At 57.1% G+C, this 26,109-nt stretch overlaps 2 protein-coding genes across 53 annotated transcripts in view; one reads left to right on the top strand and one right to left on the bottom strand.

The window, feature by feature from the left end:
* Window positions 1–6,922, top strand: part of RFLNA (refilin A) — a 346,540-nt gene extending 339,618 nt beyond the window's left edge. For all 3 annotated transcript variants that reach the window (XM_074008336.1, XM_074008337.1, XM_005572593.4), the window contains 2 exons: window positions 2,942–3,051; window positions 4,984–6,922. In XM_074008336.1, coding sequence (XP_073864437.1) covers window positions 2,978–3,051; window positions 4,984–5,317 — 408 coding nt within the window. In that variant the 5' untranslated portion in view covers window positions 2,942–2,977 and the 3' untranslated portion in view covers window positions 5,318–6,922. The remainder of the gene's footprint in view (window positions 1–2,941; window positions 3,052–4,983) is intronic.
* Window positions 6,923–14,586: 7,664 nt separating this feature from the next.
* Window positions 14,587–26,109, bottom strand: part of NCOR2 (nuclear receptor corepressor 2) — a 242,182-nt gene continuing 230,659 nt past the window's right edge. For 40 of the 50 annotated variants that reach the window (XM_074008352.1, XM_074008348.1, XM_074008346.1 and 37 more), the window contains 9 exons: window positions 25,704–25,853; window positions 25,356–25,501; window positions 24,683–24,876; window positions 23,581–23,730; window positions 22,766–22,914; window positions 20,947–21,000; window positions 17,538–17,762; window positions 16,303–16,482; window positions 14,587–15,751 (listed from right to left, as the gene is read on the bottom strand). In XM_074008352.1, the coding sequence (XP_073864453.1) occupies window positions 15,570–15,751; window positions 16,303–16,482; window positions 17,538–17,762; window positions 20,947–21,000; window positions 22,766–22,914; window positions 23,581–23,730; window positions 24,683–24,876; window positions 25,356–25,501; window positions 25,704–25,853 (1,430 nt within the window). In that variant the 3' untranslated portion in view covers window positions 14,587–15,569. The remainder of the gene's footprint in view (window positions 15,752–16,302; window positions 16,483–17,537; window positions 17,763–20,946; window positions 21,001–22,765; window positions 22,915–23,580; window positions 23,731–24,682; window positions 24,877–25,355; window positions 25,502–25,703; window positions 25,854–26,109) is intronic. The other 10 variants (XM_045366788.3, XM_074008362.1, XM_074008366.1 and 7 more) reach the window with 4 other exon arrangements.

Here is a 26,109-nt window from a genome sequence, read left to right on the forward strand (position 1 = left end):
CTCTGCACACAGCATGCAGTGGTCATTTGGGGCTGGGGCTGGGGCTGGCCTGCCGGTTGAAACCTCACCCATAGCCTGCATCCCCCTAGGGCAGCCTGTGCAGGGTGCTTGCTGAGACCGTGAGCGTGTTCTGGATCTGCCCCGGCCAGTGCGACAGCTGCCAGTGTGTAGCGGGTGTGACTGAGGAATGTAACGAGGACTGCTGAATTGTAAAGAATTTAAGTTGAACAGCCCCATGTAGCTAGTGGCCTCTGTATTAGAAGCCCTAGAACAGGGTCCCAGGGTGGCCTGCATGCCAGGGGGAGGCAGGGCTGAGGGTGTGTGGGTGTCCTGGGTGCTGTTTGTGGCTGTGTGGCCCCGGTGCCCAATGTGGGGGGCGCCAGGACCTGTGGGCCCTGGGGCCACAGTGAACTCGGCTTCACCCCTCAGATCACGTCCCAGGTGGCACTGCACAGGGAAGGCCTCCCTGATTACCTGGTGGTCAAACCCTTCTCGTGCCCTCGTCACCCTGACGATCACAGCCCTCCCGACAGTTGGCATCTTAGTCCATTGGTGGGGCGTCGGTGAGAGTAGTAGGGGATTCAGGCAGCAATCTCTGATGAGGTGAGGAGACCCTCTCTGTTTACCACTGTAGCAGCAGTTCAGAGCGCAGTGCCGGCACACAGTAGGTGCGCAGTGAGTGAGCTGAATGGAAGACGTTCTGCCATGGCCGTGAGCATCTCTTCGAATCTACACTCATGCTTTCTCCAAAGCTATGCTATTCATATGCTCTGGGTCTATGATTCATAACCTCAGTGATGAACAAGCTATCTGAAAAATAGGCGGGTTATTTAAAGCCCTGCCCTTCACCTCCCTGAGCCCTTGATGTGGGCACGTGTAGTTCCAGCACAGGTCCTAGGGAGTGGCCTTGCCAGGCCCCCTGTTATCCCAGCATAGGCTGCTCAGGCGGGGGGATGCCTCGTAACAAACATCCCCAATCTCAATGGCATTGAAGAGCAAGGGCTTCTTTCTGGCTCTTACTATGTGTTCCTCACGGGTTGGCCGTGACTTGAGTGTCACAGCAACACCTCAAGGAGAACATCTAGGGCTGCCTTAAAAGGCTTTAGGGGCCAGGCGTGGTGGCTCACGCCTGAGTTCCAGCTCTTTGGGAGGCCAAGGTAGGAGGATCACTTGAGCCCAGGAATTTGAGATCAGCCTGGGCAACATAGTGAGATCCTGTCTCTGCAAAAACTGTTTTTTAAATTGGCTGGGGCATGGTGGCATGCACCTGTAGTGCCAGCTGTGTGGGAGGCTGAGGTGGGAGGATCGCCTGAGCCCAGGAGGTCAGGGCTGCAGTGAGCCGTGATTGTACCACTGCACTCGCACTTGGGTGACAGAAAGAGACCCTGTCTCAGAAAAAAAAAAAAGGCTTTAGAAGCAGAGCCTCCTGGCCCTGCCCTAAGTGAAACTTCTACTTCAAGACACTGGCTTTGCTGGGCTGGCCCGGAAGGACCCCCACGTGTAGATGGACAGGGTTTTCTTGGGTAGGTGGAAGAGGGGAAAGGCCTGTGAGGCTGAGTCTGGCAGGGAACAGTTCAGGAGGGAAGAGTAGGGGAGGGGAGGGCAGAAGTGTCACCATGTTGGCATGAGGAGAGGCAGCAGAGGCCAGAGGTCTGTGTTTTCAGAATCAGTTTGGGGCTGAACCAGCGGCTGAGCTGGGGGGAGGGGGAGGTGGGCTGCAGGATGGGGTAGGGGTTCTTAGGCCACTTCCTGTGAGGAGCAGGATGGGGTGGGGGTCCTTAGGCCACTTCCTGTGAGGAGCATTGGGCAGGGGCATGGCCCTGATGGTCTTTGCTTCCACAGGGAGTGGAATTTTGGGACAGACTTTAAGACAGACCAGAGAAAGAACTTCCCAGCGTGGAGCTGTGGGGTGGATTTGGGAGGGGAACAGAGAGTGCGTTCTTTGTGTCTGTCTGAAGGGGCTCTTTCTGAAGGGACTGTGGGTGGCCTCTTTTCCCATGGAACTCTCTTTCCCCACCTTGCCAAGATTCTTCCCGCTGCAAGTGACAGAAAGGCAGCTCAAATGGTCTGAAGCCTCCCTCAAAATGGATTTGCTGGTGCTCACACTGAGGGACAGTTTCAGGTGTGGCTTGATCCAGGCATTTGAACAATGTTGGAAAGACTTGATATTTCACCGTCTTTGACTCTTGCTCTCCTCAGTGGAGCTCCATTTCCACATGGTTTCCAAACCCCTGCCCCACATTCTTAGCCCCCACACGGGAGCTGTCTCCACAGCTCTGGAGGAGAACCTGGGTAGCTCTCATTGGCCCAGTGTGGGTTACACGCCCATGTCCAATCCAGTCCTTGTCTTCAGGGAGATGTGGTGCCATTTCTAGAAGATGTGGATGCTGGCTAGGCCCTCCCTGCTCTCCTGCAGACATCTGCCATTCTGATCGGCTTCCTTTGCCCCTCTGCAGGCCTGGCCAGCTCCCACCTGTGTGTCCCTCCCTGGCAGGTGTGCCACATACACAGATGTGGTGGGGTCTCTACCCCTCTGGAGGTTACCTGAGCCTTGGGTGGCATCAAGAAGGGCTCGGAACCCTTTCTCCAGGCCGAGTATGGTTTCAGCCCGGCAAAGAGCACAGAGGGATCCCAGTTCTCCAGGGCTCTGAGCTGGGCTCCGGGGTGGGTGTGGCCTGGAGGTTGCAGTGAGAGGCCGTGACCACACCCGTTGTTGAGATCTGGGAGCCGGGGGCCAGGCTGGTGGTGGGGACTGGGCAGACCCCTGAATGCCTGGATCCCACGGAGGAGCTCTGGGGTGGGCTTCCTGATGGGCCCCACGAAACAGCTTCCAGACCAAGCCAGGGCCAGAGGCTGTCAGGTGGTCCTATGTGCCCAGCAGGGAGCTGAGGCCACTGCGACAAGGGGCTGCATAACCTTGTGTCCCTGGCTCTCCCCACAGCCATCCTCCCAACTCCCGAATCCCCCGGCGCCGGAGATGAGGCCCCGCATGCTGCCGGTGTTCTTTGGGGAGAGCATCAAGGTGAACCCGGAACCCACGCATGAGATCCGGTGAGTGGGCCACTGGGCTCTGTGTGGGAGGAGGGGGTGGGAGGTTGGGTGCTGGTCCTGACTGTCTTGTGGGATGGGGGTGGGGACTAGGCCAGGCTGGGGGCTCAGGAGGCTCCCTACCCTCGAGGCGGCCCCTCTGGGTGCTGCCTTCTGGGAATGGCCGTGTCTTAGCCAGAGACAAAACTGATTTTAAGAGACTCTGACCCCAAGGGACCCCCTGTATCCACCCCATGCCCCCACCGCAGGCCTATTCAGCCATTTCCCATTTCCCCATTTACCGTCTGCTCCAACAGGCTTTTATTTTAAATCCAACCTCTCAGAAAAATTGGAAAATATATAAACATAACCACTTGTGCACCCTAACTCTCCCTCCCTTCTCCTGCCAGATTTTTTTTTTTTTTTTTAGATGGGCTCTCACTGTGTCACCTAGGCTGAAGTGCAGTGGTGGGATCATGGCTCACTGCACCCTCAACCTCCTGGGCTTAAGCAATCCTCCTAACTCAGCCTCCTGAGTAGCTGAGACTACAGGTGTGCAGCCCCATGCCCGGCTAATTTTTGTATTTTTTTGCAGAGATGGGGTCTCACTATGTTGCCCAGGCTGGTCTCCAGCTCCTGGGCTCAAGTGATCCTTCTGCCTCAGCCTCCTAAAATGCTGGGATTACAGGTGCGAGTCACTGCGCCCAGCCCCTGCCAGATTGTTAGGTATTCACAACCAAACCATTCAGGCAACTCAGGCCCCCTTTTCACTCTGTTGTCCAAGAGTTAGGGGACACTCAGCTGCTCCATGTTCTTTGTGACTGTAACTTAGGTTCTTGAGGCCACCCCTGAGCTACTGCACTGTAAGTGTACTGGGTGCCCTCCCAGGCACATGACATCTTAGGTGGCATGTGAATTGAATTAAGGCACCCCTGCTTGGGAACATCCCACGTCAATTTGCCCTCTTCTGAAGCTGCTGGGGCTCAGGCTTCCTGAAGGTGGACTGTGGGATCTGTGATTTTTCCCACATATCTATGGGGCTCTCTCCATCCGCTTGTCCCTGTCGAGTGGGGCCAGCCAAGCATCTGAGACCTACTGCCTCCTGCCCCTGCCAGCCATGCAATGGTCCCAGGAGACAAACGGGTCCACTTCTAAATTATTTTTCAATCCCCAAACAGCCTTCATGGCCTAGTTTTTAAAATGCAAGCCAAAACTCGATCATCGGAAGCCCAGCAAGGGTGGAGGACGGACAGCTTGGCCCTCAGGACCTCTGATCCCGTCACAAGTCTTTTGTGATCACCTTCGGGGATTCGATGGCGAGGATTCGCTCCCTCCCAGAGCTTGCAGTTTGATTTCCTAAAGCTCTGGACGTGGAACTGGGGGATGCTAGTCAGTGACTCCTCCAGGGGTGCTGAAGGGACTTTTTGGTATTTTGATATAACTTCAAACTCTTTGAAAGGTTGCATGTGCGTCTCAAACAGATTCACGGGTTGTTTATATCTTGCCCTATTTGAGGGGAGATTGGTGACGTCCTGCCCTTTAGCCCCCAGATACTTCAGTGTGTCTCCCAAGAACAGGGACATCCTCCTCCATGATAGCAGCATAGTTGTCAACATCAGGGAAGTGCACACGGTGATGCCAGCACCTAACCCACACAACATGGCTCAGTTTCACCCGTCATCCCGATAAGGTCCTTTCCCGGCTTACTTTTCTCCCCAGTTCAGGATCCAGTCGAGGTCCTTCACAGCGGTTAGCTGTCTTGCCTCTTCAGGCTCTGTGAAGCCAGGACAGTCCCTCAGTCCTTCTTTGACCTTCTTGACCTTGACATTTCAGAGCAACACACACCAGTTAGGCTTCAGAGCGTCTGCCCAGGGCCCTTTCGTGTCCATGCTGTGGGCAGGGAATCGGGCTGCTCCCCATCCTGGGCTCACTCCGCTTCCCTCCTGTCCTTTCCAGCTGCAACTCCGAGGTCAAGTACGCCTCAGAGAAGCATTTCCAGGACAAGGTCTTCTATGTGCCTGTGCCCACCGTCACAGCCTACAGCGAGACCATCGTGGCAGCACCCAACTGCACGTGGCGCAACTACCGCAGCCAGCTGACCCTGGAGCCACGCCCGCGCGCCCTGCGTTTCCGCAGCACCACCATCATCTTCCCCAAGCATGCCAGGAGCACTTTCCGGACCACCTTGCACTGCAGCCTGGGCCGGCCCAGCTGCTGGTTCACCGCCAGCGTGCAGCTGCAGCTGTGCCAGGACCCTGCCCCCAGCCTCCTGGGCCCTGCCACGCTCTGACGGGGCTGGGGCCGGCCCGGGGTGCTGGAGGAGCCGGGAGCCCTGGGGAGGAGCCGGGAGGACGGACAGGATGAGCTCGGCCTGGCACTCTGGTAGGAGGCAGGCAGGGAGGCTGCCAGGCCAAGGACCCATGTGGAAGGAGGTGGCTCTCGGCTGCCTGCCCTGACCTACAGGCTAGGTGGTGATCTCCTTGTTTTGGTGTCCAGGACTCAATAAAAGCATCTATTTTTTTTAGCACTTAAGCTGGCAAGGCAGTAGGGGCACACACTGTTAGGTGGTGGCCACCTTCAGGGTCAGGGGAGAAGAATGTGTCCATAGCGTGCCCTTGAAGCAGAGAACAGCCCCGAGCAGTGCGAGGACACAGGCATCCCAGCCTCAGCTGGTGGGAGTGGCTGCCGCTCCCTGAGAGCCCTGCCGCCCCGTGTGTTCCGTGCTGGTGGCCAAGGCCGTGTGTGAGGGAAGAGGGGTGCCTCTCTTCCCTGCTGCTGGCCTGGGGTGTTTCCAAAACAGGCTTTTGCACACGTGCAGGTTGCACCAAGAGGTCTGAAGGCCACCTCTGGCGGATGCTGAGCCACCTCTGGCGGACGCTGAGCCACCTCTGGCAGACGCTGAGCCACCTATGGCGGACGCTGAGCCACCTCTGGCGGACGCTGAGCCACCTATGGCGGACGCTGAGCCACCTCTGGTGGACGTTGAGCCAGGAGGTTGGACAAAGGCCGGATGCTGATGCCAGGGCTGGAGTTGGTTATATTGGGGGCGGGGAAGGCCTAGAAATACTTTGAGCCATGGCCTTGCCAGTGTCCCATGCCCTCCAGTATTGAAGATTTGGGGCACTGCCTGTCAAAATGGAAAGATGGGTGCTCAGCCTTGGAGCCTCATCTGCAGGGCGTCCCCAGCTAACACCCGTCCACGCACCGCCTCCAGGACTAGCACCCCTGATGTCAAAACCAAGTGCCCAGCGGAGGCGGTGAAGCTCTCGGAAATGCTGCCACCTGTGTGAGGTCGGGTCTGAACTGGAGGGAGTCGGAGCTCAGCTGTCAGTGTAAAGAGACACTGAGGGGACCAGGTTGCCATCCTCAGCCTGCGTTCCTGTGTGTGATAGATTCTGCAATGACAGCACCTTACTCCTTCCTGCAGCAGGCTCACCCCTGCCCGTGGGATGTTGTGGGAGGAACATGAGCCAGACGAAGGCTTGGCTCAGGGCTCCCTGGAACAAGGCAGTGTGCACAGGGAGCTGGGGGAGGCCCCAGCCTGGGGCAGCCCAGCAGGCCGCTGAACAAACAGCCCAGAAGCCGGCACTGTGGCAGGGTGCCAAGGAGATGCCCCTCTGAGCCTTCCTCCCCACTCAGACCTGAACGCACTCTGCAGTTGCCCCTGCCACTCCCCTGGTAACCCCCAAAAGGGGAGGGGAAGGTTCCTTGGGGCTTGAGCTCCCTCTGGGGAGGTGAGGAGGGGAGATTACGTTCACATCCGGGAGGGGCGAAATGACTGATATATTTTTATGTATCTACACAGAGAGTGCATTTTCTCTCCAGAGATGTTTTCCGGTTAACAAAGGAATAACTTAAGAAATTGACTGATTATCTTAATAAACTGCAAACCCAACGGGACTTCCTCTTCTGTCTGTGAGACCCTCAGCTCCCGCTGGGGTTGGGGAAGGGGAAGACGGGTCTCCAGGCCCCTTTTCCTGTGAGGCCATCACTTTTTTCCCACTCGGAGCTTGTGCCCTAACGAGCCGGCCTCGGCCCTGATCAAAGGAACAAAGAAGGACTTAGCCCCCACCCCTGTAGACAGCCTCAGGGTACACCAGCTCCACCCAAGAGCCAGTTAATAAATGCAGAGGCCTGGGCCCTACCTAGGGACTTAGATCTGGGGGGCAGTTCCTTGGATGGGCCCGGGCATCTGGACTTTTGATGGCGGGCATGTCTTCAGCTCCACATCCCGGCCCTCAGCTCTGGCAAGCCCCTCAACCCGCAGCGCCCCTGGAGAAGAGCCCTGGCTGCCACTGCAGAGCAGGTGGCTGGGACGCACCTTACCATCTGTTTCTCTCCATCTCGCCCTTGGAGAGGCCCCTGGGGCTCCGTGGAGATCGTGAGTGCGTTAAGGACACTCAGCAGATGGGACAATGTCCTCAGTGAGTCAGACTGGAAAATCAGACTAGAATTTGTTCCGAGGGCCGGGCGTGGTGGCTCAAGCCTGTAATCCCAGCACTTTGGGAGGCCGAGACGGGCGGATCATGAGGTCAGGAGATCGAGACCATCCTGGCTAACATGGTGAAACCCCGTCTCTACTAGAAAATGCAAAAAACTAGCCGGGCGAGGTGGCGGGCGCCTGTAGTCCCAGCTACTCGGGAGGCTGAGGCAGGAGAATGGCGTGAACCCGGGAGGCGGAGCTTGCAGTGAGCTGAGATCTGGCCACTGGACTCCAACCTGGGTGACGGAGCGAGACTCTGTCTCAAAAAAAAAAAAAAAAAAAAAAAAAAGAATTTGCTCCAAGGTTCTGCAGTTGGTGGGGGCAGGGGATAAGGGAGTGTCTTTTGCCACAGAGACTGCTGGGGACAGGTCCTCCAAGGGGATGTGTCACAAGAGTGTCATGGTCAGGACTGATGGTGGCCTCTTGAGGTCCCCAGCCCAGCCTGGCAGTGGTTAAGCTGACTAACATGAGTGGGAATGCTATATGTGCCAACTCAGAGCACTCACTGGATTCCAGGCTCTGCAGGAAACATTGCATATGAAAAGTTCCACACCATCCCTGCCGCTGACATGGGGGCGACTGCATCTCCACTCCACAGAGGAGAAAGTAAGGCACAGAGAGGTTAAGTCATTTGCCCACGTTGGTAGGACACAGCCGGTAGGTGGCAGAGCCAGGATCTGAACCCAAAATCCCTGACATTCTAAGCCACAGGCTGCCTGCTTTGATGGAGGACGGCCCCTAACAGGGAAGAGGGGATGGAAGCTAGAGAGGCTGAGTCCAACACTGGTTCACATCAACTTGAGGACGAATCTTGAGGTCTCCACTGGTCTACACGGACAGAAGCGTGCCTCAAGACCTGAGCCCTGCTTTAGTCATGGGATTCCCTACAGATGCTGCTGGGGGTGGCATTCTTTGCACCTTCCTTAATCCATGCAAATTCAACTCCACAAGCCTGATTTTCCGTCACAACCTTGATCTCTCACCATCTCGAAGGGAAAATGGATAAGGCTTTCTGACACATTCAATTATAGGGCCAGTGAATTCAACAAACATGGAGGTTCTCCTGGGATCAGTCTTGCTCTGGAGCCCAGGCGGAGTCAGGTGAGACCGTCAGGTCTGCATGGCCTGCAAGACTCTTCCTGTCCCGTCCCATCCTCACTCCTCTTTCACAGGCATTACCCCGCAAAACCTCTTACCCTCCTAACTCCATCTCAGCCCATTTCCTGGAGAACCCGGAGAACACGCCTGCCTCCGAGAGCCTGCAATTGGTGGACCTCCTGGGGTGGCTCTACCACGCAAATGGTTTTTGCCTTTGCTAATGATGCTGGAGGCCCAGCCTGCCTGCTGGTCATGTAGGGGCCTAGGGAAGCCCAGCCAGGCACAGGATGGAAGGAGAGGACAAGGGCAACTGCTCTAAGGCACCCAAGTATGCATGCGTTTCCCTTGAAGCAGCTCATCTGTCCTAGGGGAACCCAGCATACCTGGAGACAGGCGAGAGACACCTAGGCCTTGGATCCTAGGCCTTGGGAATTTCCGCCCCTGAAACAGAGACTGGCTGCTGTCCTGAACTGCCCAGCCTTCGGGTGCTGCCTGCTATAGCGCCTTTCCCCATCTCCCCCCAGCCCAGGCACACCAGATGTGCGAGATTCAATGTGCCACATGCAAGACCTTGGTGATGTCCTCAGAAGGGCACCTGTCACTCACTACTAGGCCCCCGGGAGGGGAAACTGACACAGGATGGGCTCCGCTGCCGGAAAAGGAAGAGGTCATTTCACTTCCCTAAGCATCTGTAAAATGAGCGTAAGGTCTGTGGGCGGCAAGCCAGCCAGGTGCCCAGGCAAGAGACTGAGGGCACGAGCTGTTCCAGTGTAATAAAATACATAAGATAGCCAGAGTTATACTAGATATGGGCCCACAGACCCTGTAGGTAGAGACCCTACAAAGGTCTCTACCTCCCAGACCTAAAATCAGATTCGGCAGCCCCCTGCCTTGCACTGCAAACAGTGCTCCTTCCCGCAAGTCCATTGAACTTGACACTGGTCCCATCTCTTCCTTGCCAGAATGGGAGCAAGAACCAGGGCCTGCGTAGCACCCACACTGTGCCTGGCCCTGCCGCGAGCATGTCGTATATTTAATCTGTTTCATCTTCACGATGGCCCTGCAAGGGGTGGGGAGGATCCTGCGAAGGAGGCGTGTGCCCCCGGCCTCCCTCCAGAGGAAGTGCCCGTGTGAGGACAGCTGGTGGCTTGCAGACTGCTGAGCCCTCTCGGCTTTCTAGAGAATCTGTAAACAACAACTGAATTTTCTTTGATGGCCCTCCTTAGCCTCTGAAGGACAGAATGGCCAGAGAATCCTTCCACAAGCACCAGCTCCCCAGATTTCCAAATGAGCCACTGCTGCAGATCACCTGAGCTTCTCCCTCCCCACCTCGGCATTTGTCCCTTGCCTCTGGCCACTATCTGATTCCCATACAGGTGAGCAAACAGTGGCTATGTAAAAACAAACAAACAAACAAAACAAACCAAAAAAAAAAAAAAACCCAATAGCTTTTAGGAAGCAGTCATTCCCTAGAGCAATATCACCACCCCATTCCAGGGAAACTGAGGCGTGGTGGGGTCGAACGACAGGGCCAGGACCAGGCAGCTGGCTATGACACGCTGCCCTTGCATCATGCTGATCTCCGAGCCCCTGCCCCTCACACCATGGTGTCCGGTCCCCGACCCCCTCCCCAGGGCGAGGGGGCTGCGTCCTGGCCTCTGCGCTGTGCCAGTCCCTTATCCTGGTCCCACACTTGTCTCCCAGGTCTAATTCTCCCTCACAATCCATCAGCACCCTTGTGAGACAAAACCGCCCCGATTTCAGAAAACCGGCAAGTTACCTTATTAAGCAATGGCTCACCACCCCAGACACTCCTGGGCCCCCACAGGGACTCACGTCCAGCCCATGGTGGTGGGCTCCCAAGGGTCCCTGGCTGGGCCTCACCTCCCAGCCATTGCCACACAGGTTTTCTCCTCTCAGCCTATTCCTTTCCCTAGACCTGCCTCCTCCAGGAAGCCACCCGGACTGCTCCAGTTTATCTGTGTCGTCCCAGGAAGGCTTGTCCGGAGCCAACCCCAGGGTCTTCGGGACCAGTCCGTTGCTGCCCCATGGGCAGCAGCTCTTCAGGCTAGTGGCCAGGCCTCCTTCTACAGAGACTTTTGCGCACTTACTGGAGACCTCCTGATCAGATGGAAGTGAAGGAGCCAGGTTCCAGGTGAGGGCCTAGCTCCAATCTTGGGCACTGCCCCTGCCGTCATAGTGAGGGTCGCCAACTACTCCCACCAGAAACCCCTGGGCTGCTTGTTGAAAACACAGATTCCTGGGCCCCACCCTGGACCTAGAGCATCAGACTGTCTAGGTGGACCCAGGAATCTGCATTTAACCAACTTCCCGACATCCTAAGACATGGTGACGTTTGCCACCAACTGTCCTTTACAGAGCTCTTTCTAGCTTTCTACTGAGAACTAGACACTCGCAGCGTCAGTTCACAACACACTTGCCAGGGAGGTTCACAGCCAAAGGCAGGGTCAGGAGGGGAAAGACAAGAGCTCTGCCCCTCAAGGGTTCTGTCGGATTTGAGACAAGGATTGCACTGTTATCAGAGACGCAGAGGGCAGAGAAGATAGGCCAGGGTAGTGTGCTCTTCAAGGAAGTAACGTCCCAGCTGGGTTTTGAAGTGTGTATAGGGGTTTTCCAGGGAGATAGGGGTCAGGGGAATAGCATGAGTCTTCATTTTAAAGATGGAGCAGTGAAAAAGCCACACAAGACAGGGGTGGGATGACGTCTTTGGGGGTAAGTGGGATGACGTTTTTCTTTGGGGGTAGGTGGGATGACCTCTTTGGGGGCAGGTGGGATGACCGCTTTGGGGGTAGGTGGGATGACCTCTTTGGTGGTAGGTGGATGACATCTTTCTTTGGGGGTATGTGGGATGACATTTTTGGGGGTAGGTGGGATGACGTCTTTATTGGGGGGTATGTGGGATGACGTCTTTTTTGGGGGTAGGTGGGATGACGTCTTTCTTTGGGGGTAGGTGGATGACCTCTTTGGGGATAGGTAGATGACATCTTTCTTTGGGGGGTAGGTGGGATGACCTCTTTGGGGGTAGGTGGATGACGTCTTTCATTAGGGGGTAGGTGGGATGACCTCTTTGAAGGTTGAGAACCAACTGACTGTAGCTGGGAGACGGAGTGGACCCTCTGAGGGCAGCAGGCTGCAAGCTTTCCATGCACCTGCAAACAACCGCCTGGGTTGGGTCTGAGTCCCTGGTCCTCAGAGAAGACATGCCGCGGTGCTGAGTGGTACCAATTTAGAGGCACAGAGATGGGGGCTGGGCTGAGCCCTGTGGTCCACTCCCATCTCTCTGGTCTCACTGGTGGCTGAACAAGGTGCTGTGGGATCTTGGGCCTCACCAGTGTGAGTGGGCAACCCCTGGCGGCTGGCATGACCAACACCCCAACCCATCCTGGATTCCGGGTGGGGGCCGCTCTGCCCTGGGTGGAGGGCAGGACTGCCCGGGACAGGGCTCTTTGCCAGCCCCACACTGCCATCTGCCTGCCGGCCTCAGAACTACAGCCCGGTGCCAGGCTCTGCCCTGTTGGGACGCCATTAGAGCCCAGTGCACAGATGAGAAACCAAGGCCCAGAGGGCACCCGAAACGTCCCCAGGTTCACATAGATCGCAGTCACCAAGCTGGAATCCAGGTCCTGCATAGGCCCAAGGCTTCAGCTTATTTTTACCCTGGGCACAGTAATCAGGGTGGGATACTGAGAGCCAGTGAGGCTGGGCAGAGCCCCTGAGGATGCCCCTCCTCCCTGTTCCCCACTCCAGGGGAGGCAGGACTCTGGGCAAGCCTGGGCCCTGGAGGCTTTTGGTCCCCTGGGAAGGTTGGGGTAGGAGGTGACAATTTCTGCTTCCAGTGGACTGTGGTTCTCCCCTCCATTGCCCCTCAGTCCTGCAGGGCTGGTATCTGCAGTGCTGGATGTGAGGCTGCTCAGACACCAGCACAGGGCCAGGGACCCCCAGCTTCAGCCATCCTTGCTGGCAAATCCCCATCAGAGTCCCCAAGGCTGGGTCCCATCTGTGTCAGCACCACCTTTTTGTCCCTGCTCACCAGTAGCTGGGCCCGGGTCGGCCCTCTTTGGGGATTTGGGACTGCCTGTTTCTGGGTGAATTGAGGCCAGCACCCCAGACTGCCTGGGCCTGAAGGCTGAGGGATGGGGACAGGCAGAATTCCAGGACCCTGGGACTCCCACACTTAGCATGACTCAGATGCAGTTCTGAAGGAAGAGCGAAGAGAGAATGCCCTGCTTTGCAGGTTATCTTGTGCCCATGAGGGGCAGAGGGCCCACCTCCCACCCGCTTTGCACTCCCAAAGGTTTTAGGGGCCTGGGAAGCTGGCGCCATCCTAGGAACCCACCCAGCAGAAGGACTCAGCTTTTGCAGGGCAGGCGTTTCCTGGCTGCCAACTGTCCACACGTCTGGTGGGTCTTGGGGGGAGTGGGACACGAACTGGGGGTCTTCACTCTACAGTGGCTCCAGGAATGCCATTGGGGGCAGAGCTGACCTCATGGCTCTGCCAAGTGGAAAGGTTCTCTGACCTCTGCTCTAGGATGGGGGCAGGCCTCAGAGGCCACACTCAGGCCAGCGCTGTCCCCATGGACTTGGGGACATAGAATGGCTAAGAGGTTGTGATGGGGCTGTCCAGATGGAAGCCCTAGTGGGAGGCTTCAAGCCACTCCGGACCAGCAGGGGAAGCTCCAGGGCAGGGGTGGGCTTCCTCCCTCTAGGAAAGCAGGCAGTGGCTCCACAGGGGGCCCCAGTGCACTCCCCATGCCAGGGCACCTGTAGCTATACCTGGGGGCCAGTGGGCAAATGAAGTCTCTTCCAGCTCAGCCACCCAATCTGGCTCCGGGGACTGACACTGCACATGGGACCAGGCACCAGCTGTGGTGTCAGGCTTTGGGGAAGTGTAGAGGGACAGCCGTGCTGCTGTGGCAGCATAGGGAAAGGGCAGGAAAATGAAGGGGAGGGCCAGGCCACTGGCACTGAGGGACAAGGCCAAGGGTGACCGGGTCAATAGCAAAGAACTGTGGCCATTCCCAGGTTTCACTCTGCTCCAGAAGGGATGCTGTGGGCACAAGACAGGGCACACCCAAGATGTGGTACACCTGAACTCAAGAGGCAACTGAACGAGCTGGCAGGGGTTGCTCTCTCTCCTGCCTGTATTCAAATCACACCGGGACATCCCCTATCATGATCTCCATGGGCAGGGATGACATTAAAAGACTCCAATTAGGATGTGATGGCCATTCTGGACTCCACAGGTGTGAATATTAGATACCTTCACTATGGGTGTGAATACCCAACACCCTCACCTTGTGCATATTTGATACTCTTGCCATGAGTGTGAACATCTGACACCCTCACCATGGGTGTGACTACTTGACACCCTTGCCATGGTGTGAATACCTGACACGAGTGTGAATACCTGGCATCCTCTCACCATGGTGTGAATACCTGACACCATGAGTGTAAACATGATACCCTCACCATGGTGTTAACACCTGACACCATGGTGTAACACCTGACACCATGAGTGTGAACATCTGACACCCTCACCATGGTATGAATAACACCATGAGTATGAACATCTGACACCATGGGTGTGACTACTTGACACACTCACCATGGTGTGAATACATGATACATGGGTGTGAATACTTGATACCCTCTCACCATGAGTGTGAATGACACCCTGACTGTGTGAATACCTGACACATGTATGTGAACCCATGTGAACATCTGACACTCAGCATGGGTGTGAACACTTGATACCTTCACCACAGATGTGACTATTTGACGCCCTCGTGATGTCCTTACCAAGGGTATAAATATTCAACTCACAAAAGGATCCACTTCCTGGTGACTCAGAGGGATGTGGCCTTAGCCCTTCAAGGGTATACTCCCACTGTCCTCTAAACCCCAGCTGCCTGCCCTATTGGCTGCCCAATGTGAGGCAGAGAAGAAACCTTTGTAACTGGAGTATAATTCGCTTTTTAATTAGAACGACGTGTGTAAATGACAGAATACCACCACCCTGTGCAGATGGCGGCCACAGAATACGCATCGAATTCATTCTGCCCAAGGAAGGGAGGGAGGGAGGACACAGCGGGGCGTGAGCCAGCAGTCCCCGCCCCCTTGGTCCTGCGAGTGATGGGGTCACCGACTGTCGGCCTGCACACGCCTCTTGAACGGTAAGCAGAGATCAAAAGCACAGCAGCAGTAATACTGGGTAAGTCCTTCCTTGCGTAAAACATCTGAATTAATTCATTGAAGGTATCAAAAATATACCCTGTAAACCAATACATCATTTACATCTGCCTTTCCTTCCCACCGCTGCGGCAACGATGTGTGAAAAAAACAGTCCAGTCCTCCGAGCATCCGTTCGCCCCAGGCCGCACCTGGCCCTTTTGTCCGCCCACCTGGCCTGACTTGGTTTCCAGCAATCTCGTTGGCTGGGGCAGCCTGTGGGGACCAGAACGAGCGCACTGGGGGCTGGACAGGGCCTGCGTCCGTCTGTCCAGAGCGCTAAGCGGGATGGGAGGCGGAGGGCGGGCGCGGGGGCTGCGAGCTCAGTTTAGACTTTGGTTCCAAATGCATTTGGGGGAGGCAGTGGCGTGGAGGTGCGTGGTCGTCCTGCTTTGGGTCCCTGGCCGCCCCGGCCGCCTGCGTGTGGCTGCCACACGCCTGCCGTGCCCCCTCCCCGGCCCCTTCCCCTCCCTTCCCGAGCACCAGGTAAACATCCCCTGAGTAAGGTCTGCACAGGGCCAGCCCGGGGCGGGAGTCTTAGTTAAGGCTTTAGACAGGCAAGGATGCCGGCTCTGGACGGATGGATGGATGGAGGCGCAGGCGTACTCAGGGGCTCCTTCCTCGTTGGGGGGAGTCGGCACCCGCCCTGCTCCTGCCGGGCTCTTCCTGTGGCTCGCTGGGACCCGACACCGCCCCCCTCCCCCATTCTGAGTCACTCGCTGTCGGACAGTGTCTCGTACTGCGAGCAGAGCAGTGGCTTGGGCTCCTCGTCCCAGGCGTGGTGGGGGCCAGCGAGGGGCCCGCTGCCCGCGGGGAGGCCCGGTGGGGGTGGGGAAGCCATGACACCCGCCTGCAGCCGCATGATCAGGGGATTGTAGGGGAATGGCGTGGAACCTGTGGGAAGAAGCAAAAGATGCCCAGGAGGCCTCTGTGAGCCTGGCAGGCCCTGCCCGCGGCCTGCCCACCACACTGGGAACAGAGGCCTTAGCGGTTCTGTCCAACAGCCCTCCCAGCCCTTTCTAATTGCGAACAGCTCTCAGAACCATCTGCCTCTCTTCACCTGTGCTACTTCCATCCCCGTTCACACCCTGCTGTCTTCTGCCTGGACTATAGTAGCCTCTCCACCATCCCTCTGGTCTGTTCTCCCAGGGGCCTTCTGACCCTGTGTTAGATCAGCATTTCCTTTCCGAAAGCCCTCCATGGCTCCTCACTACCCATCAGAGGAAGTCCAGGCTCCCCTGCATGGCCCACCAGGCCCAGGTGATCTGACCCCAGCCACACCCTTTTCCTCTGCCGGTGCCCCTGGAGGAAGCATGCTGACCGTTCGTGAGCCAGGCTCAGCTGCCCAGGCCCCTGGACGGCATCTCCACAGAGCAGGCCTGCGTCTGAGCTCTGCACGCAGCAGGCGCTTGGCATTCAGTGCCCTGTCCCCACCTGGTGCCCACCTGCTGACGAGGGCCGGTCCTCCCACACACGGTTGGTGAGCGGCGTCCGGCGGTTGCAGTCTCCCTCTGAGTGCACTGAGGAGACGGAGGGTGGCCGGTCCCCAGACGCCAGGCCCGGGGCCGGGGACTTGGCTTTTCGGCTGCTGGGTCTGCCAGAGACCTTGGCCTTCCCGCCGCCGCCTGCAGGGGGACAAGATGGGAAGGGGCTGTGTTGGGCAGTGAAGACAGCACTGACACTGCAGTGGGGCCACAGGGGCGGGGTGAGGTCCTGCCATGGGCCCTCCAAAGACGGAGAGCAGCGATGTAAACCCCTCCTCCCTGCTGCCCACCCCAGCTGGGAAGCCAGGCTTGACCAGAGGGCCAGCCATGAGCCTGGAGGGTGGAGCTCAGTTTCTGCAGGGTGGGGGGAAGTGCTAAACTGTCTGCTGTTTGCAATAGCCCCCTGGGCTGTCCTGCAGCGACCCCAGCCCCAGGGGCTGGAACCCTAACCATGAAGCCTGGGCTTCCGGTTTGACTCTGAGCGTGGCCCCAGGACCCTGCTAAGGCTAGGCAAGCTCCAGGCCCCGTGCAGAGAAGTCAGGACCCCTGAGGCCAGGCCTGACCCCCAGGGAGACTCCAGAAGCTTCCTGGGGCTTCAGTGTCTAGGTTGGACAACTGCAACTCTCTCCTCAGCTCCCTGCTCTGATACAGACGGTATTGATGGGGACCCAGGCAGATGGGGGGCTGACCCCTAAGGCTCCCTGACTCCCGGGGCTGACACAGACCCTGGGCTCCTCCCCACCAGGCTAAGGGGCAGCTGCGGACACACAGTGGGCCTGGCAGATGCTGAGCACAGGCCTGGCTGCCATCCCCCTGTCCACGCGGTGTGGGTGGGCCTTCACTCCAGCCTGGTCTCCCCCAAGGAGACAGACGGGCCAGGAGGCTGGCTCCCTGCAGGGAGGAAGGCAGCAGGACTAGGGGGCAGACGGCAGTGTGAGTGTCCGAGGGAGGCGGCAGCACTTCGGGACTAGTGGTCAGGAGGGCCGGGACTGGGGGGTGGTGGAGGGTGCAGACACTTGGGGGGTGTCAGCCCAGCTTCAGATTAGCAAACTCCAGAACAAGGTCAAACACGCACAAAAATAAAGTCACAAGCTCCAAAGCTTGAGGAGGGGGTTGTCAGAGGAGCGCGGAGGAGCGAGGATTAATCACACCGGGGGTGGGGACAGACGGGGGCGGGGCGGAGGTGGCCTGCAGACCTGGCGAGGTGAGTGTGTGGTCACTCCGTCCGTCAGCAGCGGTTATGGGCATAGCAGCGGGCAGGCTGGCACTGGCATTCAGAGGGTTAAAAGCATTGGCGCTGAGCGGCGGGGACTCTTCCCACTGGTCATATTTACCCATGAGTGCCTTTCTAATTATGGCCTCCAGCCCCATGTTGGTGCTGGCATGTTCCTGCACCGCCTGGCTTCTATAGGTCATAAGGCCTGGGAGAGAGAGACAGACAGACAGACAGACACATGGGGGCCGGGGAGGGGGAGCCAGAGGGGTGATGGAGAGAGAGAAGGGAGAGAGAGAGGGGAGGAGGAGGAGGAGGAGGAGGAGGAGGAGAGAGAAATACACAGTGAGCACATTTCGGCAAAGCAACATATTTATTTCCCTATCCCTCCCCACCCTTTTTTTTCCTGCTGGGTGGTGATAAAAGGGGAGAGGCTGGTTCCTTCTACCTGGGGCCCCGGAAGCTCTTGGGCACTGCCAGGGAGGTGGGGTGGGGGAGGTCAGATGCCCCCACCAGCCCCATCCTCATTCCTATTCTGTCCTCTGGGAAATCACAAGCCCTGTCTGCACCTCCAATCCTAGCTGGGCTGTTTTTTTTTTTTTTTTTAATCCCAAGTGGCCTTAATGGAGAGGGTGGGAGATGGGAGGGCTGCCATGTTTGGGGAACAGGCTGCTAGAAAATTGGGTCAAGCCAGAGCTGGGGGCTGGCGGGGGGCTGGGGAAGGAACTGAGAGAGAGAAGGTGACCAGATGGTCCTCCCGCTCCCCCACCTCTACCTGTGTGACCTGGGATGTGCAGCCCCCTGCCTCCCCCACAAGCTGGGCCTATTCTCCTCCCTCCGCCTCTCCCCACCCAGGAGCCACGAGGAGAAAGAGGTGCAGAGACGGATGCTGAGGGCGAGGTCGTAGCCATGCAGTTACGGTGCGTGCAGGGGACAGGGCAGAGGTAGACACAATCACGGGACCAGCCCTGGTCCGGCCCCAGCTGGCCCAGCCACCCAGTCCCAAGGACAAAGTGGTCGAATCAACAAACCGGTCCCAAGAGGATGCTTCCAGAACATCCCCTGACAATCGTGGGAAACCTTTTCTGTGAACCAGATCTCCTTTCCCTTCTTTCTTTCTTGTGAACCATGTGGAGGTGGGGGACCTTTACAAACCCCCATAGGTGCTGTCTTTTCAGAATTTTTGTGAAACCAAACCAGACTTTGCTTTCAAAAGCCCCCAGTGAATCCCCATCCCACCCTGCCTACCACGGGGCAAGAGGTTCATGGATTTTTAAACTTCTGCTCTGAATGAATTGTATGAATACAAAGTGGTCAAATCGTCTTTCTGACCACTTGCTCCTTTGTAAACTAAACTGAGGCTTCCATGAGGTTGCAGGTGACGCAGATGCTTTGAAAATCACGTTTCTGTAGCAACTGCTGGCTGCCTGCGTTTTCTTTTCCCTTTTGGTTTCAAATGTGTTTGTAGCCAGGGATGCTCACACCTTTTCTGCTGTCTTGGCCACATTTCTGCAGCCCTTTAAAAAAAAACAGCCATGTGCATGAAGAAAAAGCAACATTTCCAACAGGGGTGAGTGCTGAAATCACAGCAGCGCGACCCGGTCTTCTACCCAAGGCCACGAGTCCACGACCTGATGGAGCTGGCTCCAGGCTTAACAATCTCCATTTATAAAGGCGAAGTCTGACACAGGCTGAGTGGCAAAGACTGGCGCCTGGAAAATTTCTTCTTGTGGACGAAAACTGCATAAAAAGAAAAAATCAGGCCGGGTGCGGCTGCTCACGCCTGTAATCCTAGCACTTTGGGAGGCCAATGTACGTGGGTCATCTGACGTCAGGAGTTCGGGATCAGCCTGGCCAACATGATGAAACTCCGTCTCTACTAAAAACACAAAAATTAGCCAGGTGTAGTGGCGGGTGTCTATAATCCTGCTACTTGGGAGGCTGAGGTGGAAGAATTGCTTGAACCTGGGAGGCAGAGGCTGCAGTGAGCCGAGATTGCACCACTGCACTCCAGCCTGGGTGACAGAGCAAAACTCTGTCAAAAAAAAAAAAAAAATTTCAGTTGAGGTGGGAGGATCCTCAGCTTGAGGACAGGAGTTCAAGACTAGCTTGGGTAACATATCGAGAGCCCGTCTCTACAAAAAAGTTAAAAAATTATTTGGGTGCAGTGGCATGTGCCTGTAGTCCCAGCTGCTCAGGAGGCTGAGATAGGAGGATCATCTAAGCCTGGGAGGCAGAGGCTGCAGTGAGCCGTGATCACACCACTGCACTGTGGCCTGGGTGACAGAGAAAGACTGTGTCTTAAAAAAATAAATACAAAGTATTTATATACAAGTGTTAGCATAAATCTTCATTGTACCATGCCATGAATTTGTACATACAGATACACCTGCATGTCTAGCACCTGCTTAAAGATTTAGAACATCCCAGGAACATTCATTTCTAACCCTCTTGTTGTTTCGACCAAATTGTCTTCTTCCCATTGCCTGAGGCTTGGCAAAGCCCCTGGTGTCTAGTCACTGGGCGGGTGGAGGTGTCCTAGTTGGGACTCCCATTTAGAGGCCTTGATGACCCTGATACTATCTGAATGACTGTCCTTTGCCCATTCCCAGGGCTTAAGGCCCGGGAACGTCCCCCGGGGAAGATCAGGAAACCTCTCCGACCTCCATCCCGGCCTCGGCTTCCACCAAAGGGCCAGAGGACAACCAGGCACCCACACAGAGGCAGCTGACCCCGAAACTGCCTCAGCCCCACTGGGCCAGGCCTGCCCATGCGGAGTGGCCCCTGGAGGCCACACCCCAGACTCACCAAGGAAATACACAATGGGGCCCTCCTAGAGGATGGGGCTCCAACCCCAAGGGACCCCTAAGTCCAAAAGATCATAGAAGTCTTAAGTTTCAGCTTAAAAGTGCATGTCAATTTTATACCTATCTCTGCCACACACCTGCATTTGATCAAAAAAAAAGGCCTCCCAGTTCCCTGGCTGGAATTAAGGAATGAAGCTCTGGCTATAACAAATGCCCGGGTGAACTCGGAGGCTTGTGCTCTGAGCTCAGGCCCACTCCTTGTCCAGACACGCACATCTCCAGCTGAGACTGGTGAAGAAGCAAGGTGAGTTTCCAGCTGGTGAGGATGCATCTGACACTTACTAACCACCCCAGGGGATCTTAACTCCAGAGACTCCCTGCACAGCGAGGGTCCTTTCTACAAGGGGAACAAGCCTCGCCTGCCTGTTGTGTGACTGAATCCTGCTGTGCGGTTAGTTCATCCCACAATGAGGGGGTGCACTTGGACTAGCGAAGGCTCCTCGTCCCTTAATGACAGCTGGAGCAGGGGTGGGGAGAGAGCGCCGGGGACCTGGGCGGCCATATAGCAAGGGCTGGATGGGTTACCTGTTCCGGTGATGGCGGGCATATTGAAGATCTCCGTCCCAGGCTGGCCGATATCTGGAAGTGGGTGACAGAATGGGTGAGGCCCCCAGGTCTCTGGGAATCACCTGCCCTACCAGTCCTGTGTGGTCCAGGCCAGGTGTGCTGGCATCACCTGGGGAATCTTGTTCATCGCAGGTTCTGATGCAGCAGGCCTGGGACAGGGCCAAGGGTCTGCATTTCTTTTTTCTTTTTTTTTTTTTTTGAGATAGAGTCTCACTCTGTCACCCAGGCTGGAGTGCAGTGGTGCAATCTTGGCTCACCGCAACCTCCGCCTCCCAGGTTCAAGTGATTCTCCTGCCTCAGCCTCCTGAGTAGCTGGGGTTACAGACACCTGCCACCACACCTGGCTCATTTTTGTATTTTTAGTAGAGACAGGGTTTCACCATGTTGGTCAGGCTGGTCTCGAACTCCTGACCTCAGATGATCCACTGGCCTCGACCTCTCAAAGTGCTGGGATTACAGGAGTGAGCCACCGCGCCCAGCCAAGGGCCTGCATTTCTTTTTTTTTTTTTTTTTTTTTTTGAGACGGAGTCTCGCTCTGTCGCCCAGGCTGGAGTGCAGTGGCCGGATCTCAGCTCACTGCAAGCTCCGCCTCCCGGGTTCACGCCATTCTCCTGCCTCAGCCTCCCAAGTAGCTGGGACTACAGGCGCCCGCCACCTCGCCCGGCTAGTTTTTTGTATTTCTTAATAGAGACGGGGTTTCACCGTGTTAGCCAGGATGGTTTCGATCTCCTGACCTCGTGATCCGCCCGTCTCGGCCTCCCAAAGTGCTGGGATTACAGGCTTGAGCCACCGCGCCCGGCCAGGGCCTGCATTTCTAACCAGTACCCTGGGGATGTCAACGTACCCTGGGGATGCTGATGCTATGGTTCCCTGGACCACACTTACAAGGCCCTGGAGTTACCAGCCTGGGTCAGAGATTTTTTTTTTTTTTTTCTTGAGACAACTTCTTGCTCTGTTGCCCAGGCTGGAGTGCAGTGGTGTGATCATAGCTCGCTGCAGCCTTGACCTCCCAGGCTCAAGCAATCCTCCCATCTCAGCCTCCCCAGTAGCTGGGACTATAGGTGTGTGCCTGGCTTTTAAATTTTTTATAGAGATGGGGTCTTGCTATGTTGCACAGACTGGTCTTGAACTGCTGGCTTCAAGCAACCCTCCTGCCTCATCCTCCTGAAGTGCTGGGCCTATAGGCATGAGCCACTATGCCCGGCAAGCCAGTGACTATCTGCAAGGTTTCTACTCCAGCCCCACGAAGGGAAGAGCATCTGTGATTTGCCCAAACTCCCCTGGCAGATGTGGCTTCTTGGGGTCAGGGACTATGACAGATTCTTTATTTGCCCACCCACTCACATACTCTCTGGTGGATCTGCTAAGTGCCAGGCCCTGTGCTAGGTACTGGGAAGCAGAGTGGGACGTTCATACCCAGAAACCACGTCAATGGGTGCAAAGCCACACAGGTGCTGAGTGTGGGAGGTGCCCAGCCCTTATGTGGGAGGGACCCAACCCCTGGTCCCAGTATTCATGCAGGTATTCACTGGGCACCTGCTATGTGCTGGGTGCTATTCTGTGCCAGTAAGCTCCTACGGAAAGCCCAGCAAATCAAGAAACTGCCCTAGGGCTCTCCAAAGGTGAGGCTAAGGGCCTGGGGGAAGGCGGTCAGCAGGGCCACTTAGTTTTCGAAGGTGCACCGTGGATTTCTGCTACTGGGCGGCTCCAGCGACCCAGGCAGGCCACCCCCCCACCCGTGGCCCCATGCTTCCCCGGGAGCCTGCAGGCCCCTTACTGTATTCAGGCTCATTCCGGTTGTGGGTGTTCAGCTTCTTGTTGATCTCTTGCTTCTTGGACTTGACCATGGCGGAGTTGCTCTCGGTCAGCTTGCTGAAGAAGGCTGGCGGCTGGCTGGTGTTGCCTGGAGACTTGGAGCCCATCCTGCTGCGAGGATCAGACACCTCACATCAGTTCACTTGGTGCTGAGCTTGCATGCCTTTGATGACAGGGAACTCACCACCTGAGATGCCTTAGACATTTGGAAGCAAGCTTCACCCATCCCCACGCCTGCATCCCCTGGCTGGTACAAGATCACAGCTCCTGAAATATCCTCTGTGGTTCACCCATCCTGGGGCTAGGGGTGTGTTGGGAGACGCCTGGCTGTGTGGTGGGCTGCCTCTGGCCACTTGCTCCAGCCTGACCCTCTCAAGAGAGCCCCAAGGATTGAAATTGGGTTCCGATCATGCCCTTCCCCAAGGCCAGTGGCCCCAGCTTCCTTCTCAGGCCCCACTTCACCCATTGCCCCCAGTCTGGCCCAGCACACTTAACTCATTATTTCTCAGAGGTTCAACAGGAGCCGGCAACAGGGGCCTGGACCAGCTGAGATCCCAGCCCAAGGCATGGAAAGCTACCACTGAGGTCTCCCCAGGGATGGTGGGCATGTATTACACCCCCAAGTTGGCGAAACTTGCTTAGCAGGCTCGAGGTCACCCAGCTGAGCCCTGTGCCCTTGTCACTCTCCACACAGCACCATGGTGGACTGGGGCCAAGGATGGGCAAGGAGCTGATACCAGAGCATCTCAGGGGCAGTCCACGTGCCCACAGAAGTACCTGGGCTCTGTCTGCTCCCCATCCCGGTACAACAGCGGGTACACAGCACTCCGGGAGTGCCCTGGCTCCGTCACGCCCTCCGGTGGGGACACAGGTTCAATACCGTCCTCACCACCACCCAAGACCGACGTCTTGCTTGGCTCTGGAGACCTGGAGGGAGAAAGGGCCCCAGATATGGTCAGAGGTCTCCCTCCTGAGGGGACGCACTCCTCCACTCTAAACCAGGGCCCCGCACGCTTTCCTGTACCTGGCCAAATCATAAACGTTTTAGGTATTTTCGACCACAAGTAATCTCTGGCACGTATTGTTATTATTTTTATTTTTTAAAACAACTCTTTAAAAATGTAAAATCATCGTTTTAATTCATGAATTGTACAAAAACAGGGCTCAGGCTAGATGTGGCCCATGGCCCATAGTTTACTGACCCCTGCTCTGAATTCTGGTTGGACCCCAGTGCCAGCTACACCACTGTCCCCCAAAGATGTCCTGCTGTCTTACCATATCTGTCCTCGCACACACATTCCCCACCGCCCCCACCAAAATGCCTCCTTCACCCTGGAGCTCAGGGCCCTCCCCTCTCTTCCTCTTTGGACCCCCAGAGGCCCCAGGGTTCACAAGGGTGGGAGTGTGCGTGAGCATGTGCGTGTGTGCAAGCATGTGCGTGTGTGTGCACTGACAGGTGTGCGTGTATGTGTGTGTGCATGTGTGGAAAGGCTGCTCTCTAATCATACAGCCCTGGATCAAACCCCCTCTGTCACCTACTGACTGTGTCCCTGTGGGCAAGTGAATTCACGTCTCCAGGCCTTAGTTTCTTCATCTGTGAAATGGGGAGAATGCTGCCTGTGTCTCCTGGGGGCTGTGTGTAAAGGGTACACATTGAGTGCCTGGAACCCACTGAGCACAGTGTGTACTTTTATCGGCTATTATTGGTTATGTATCCGCTCTGTGACTTCCCCATCTCCCGGAGCTTCCATTTCTTGCCTGTGCAATGGCACCAGGCGGGCCTCGTATGCAGCTGAGCTCAGACCCAGCTCTGAGGCAGGCAGCTGACGAAGGCCTCCCACCGGCTGACCAGCAAGAGGCACCCCCACCCCACACTCACCTCTTGCCCCCTTCGCTGTTGGGGGAGCCACGGGCCGGGGCACCGTGGTCCGGGGGCGGGAGGTAGAGGTCACTGGGTGGGCGGCGGAGGTCCAGGACGGGGCAGCTGGCCCCAGGGAAGGAGTACAGGGGGGCGGGCAGGGGTGCGCTGAGCTGCTGTGGGTGGTGCCGGGTGTAGTCCTGTGTGATGACCTCCTGCAGGCAAGTGGGGGGCCCAGGGTCAGGCAGCACCCTCCTGCCAGAACCTTCTGGGGGTGGGGAGGGGCTAGATGGACCTTGGGGAAAAATCCTGGCTGGGTGACTGTGGACCTGCCCGCCACCCTCTGGGCCTCCGTGTCCCCGGGTGCATGGGAGTCGGGCTGTGGTCAGTGGTCCCAAGCTGGTAGTTGGCAGATGGCTGGTATGACCAGCCCATGACACTGAGAAACCCGGGCCACCAGGAGGGCTTCACTGCCCGTGAAGATGCTGTTGGCTCGCATCACAGGCTCCACCCATGGATGAGGGGGTGGTGATGGTATAGATGCTCAGGGCTCTGGGATCTCACCCTCACCCACGCCCTGGATCCCCCAGCCACCCCGCCAGGACAGAGGGGCTGTGGGGTTCCCCATCCCCTCTCCAGGCCCGGTGCCCCCAGGGGCAAGGATGACAAGGTGTGGCAGAGAACGCGTAGTTACACTGATGTGCTGGGCCAGAGTGACCACCCGCTGGTGACCTTTGACCCCCGGGGCAGTCTGGAGCAGCGGGCTGGACGAGGGCTGGTTCTCGGGCAGCGGCCGCAGGTGTGGGAGGTGGGCGGCCTCCCCGCCGAGCTTCACGGGGCCTGCAGGCAGAGCAGAGCTGGTCAGGGGGTGTCTGCTGGCCCCAGGGCTGCTGGGCCCAAATCCCAGCCCTGTGCCTTTGAGCCTCATGACCCAGCCGATTCCTTGGCCTTTAGGCACCTCTCTTTTCCCATCTGCGTGATGGGGCCGTGAGGGTCCTCATTGTGCAGGGTTTCTGGGGCCTGGGTACTGGGCGGGGCGTACCTGGCTGCTTGGGCCGCAGCTCCCCCTCCAGGTGGCTCTTGTCCAGCTCTTCCAGGTGCTTGGGGAGCCCCTTGTCGTGTGTCAGGCTGGGTGAGCTCACAGGGCTGACGGGCTCCACCCCTTCAGGGCTGTAGCTGCTGCCGTGGTAACCTAGGGCAGGCGGGGTGCAGAGTCAGGCACCAGGCCCAGGGGCTCGGGGTCCGAGGGGCAGGGCTGCCCTCCCAGCTGGCTGGATCCCCGTGGGGTCAAGGGGAACGCAAGCTAGGGGTGGGGTTTGGGCACCCAAAGAAAGTAAGGCAGAGAGGGGTGTTGGGGAGAGAGAGGGAGGCCAAGGGAGAGGTGGAGAGAGATGGAGAGAGATGCAGAGCCTGGGAGAGACAGAGACAGAGGGAGATGGAGCCACAGA

This window comes from Macaca fascicularis, chromosome 11 (genome assembly GCF_037993035.2).
Source record: "Macaca fascicularis isolate 582-1 chromosome 11, T2T-MFA8v1.1".
NCBI lineage: Eukaryota > Metazoa > Chordata > Mammalia > Primates > Cercopithecidae > Macaca > Macaca fascicularis.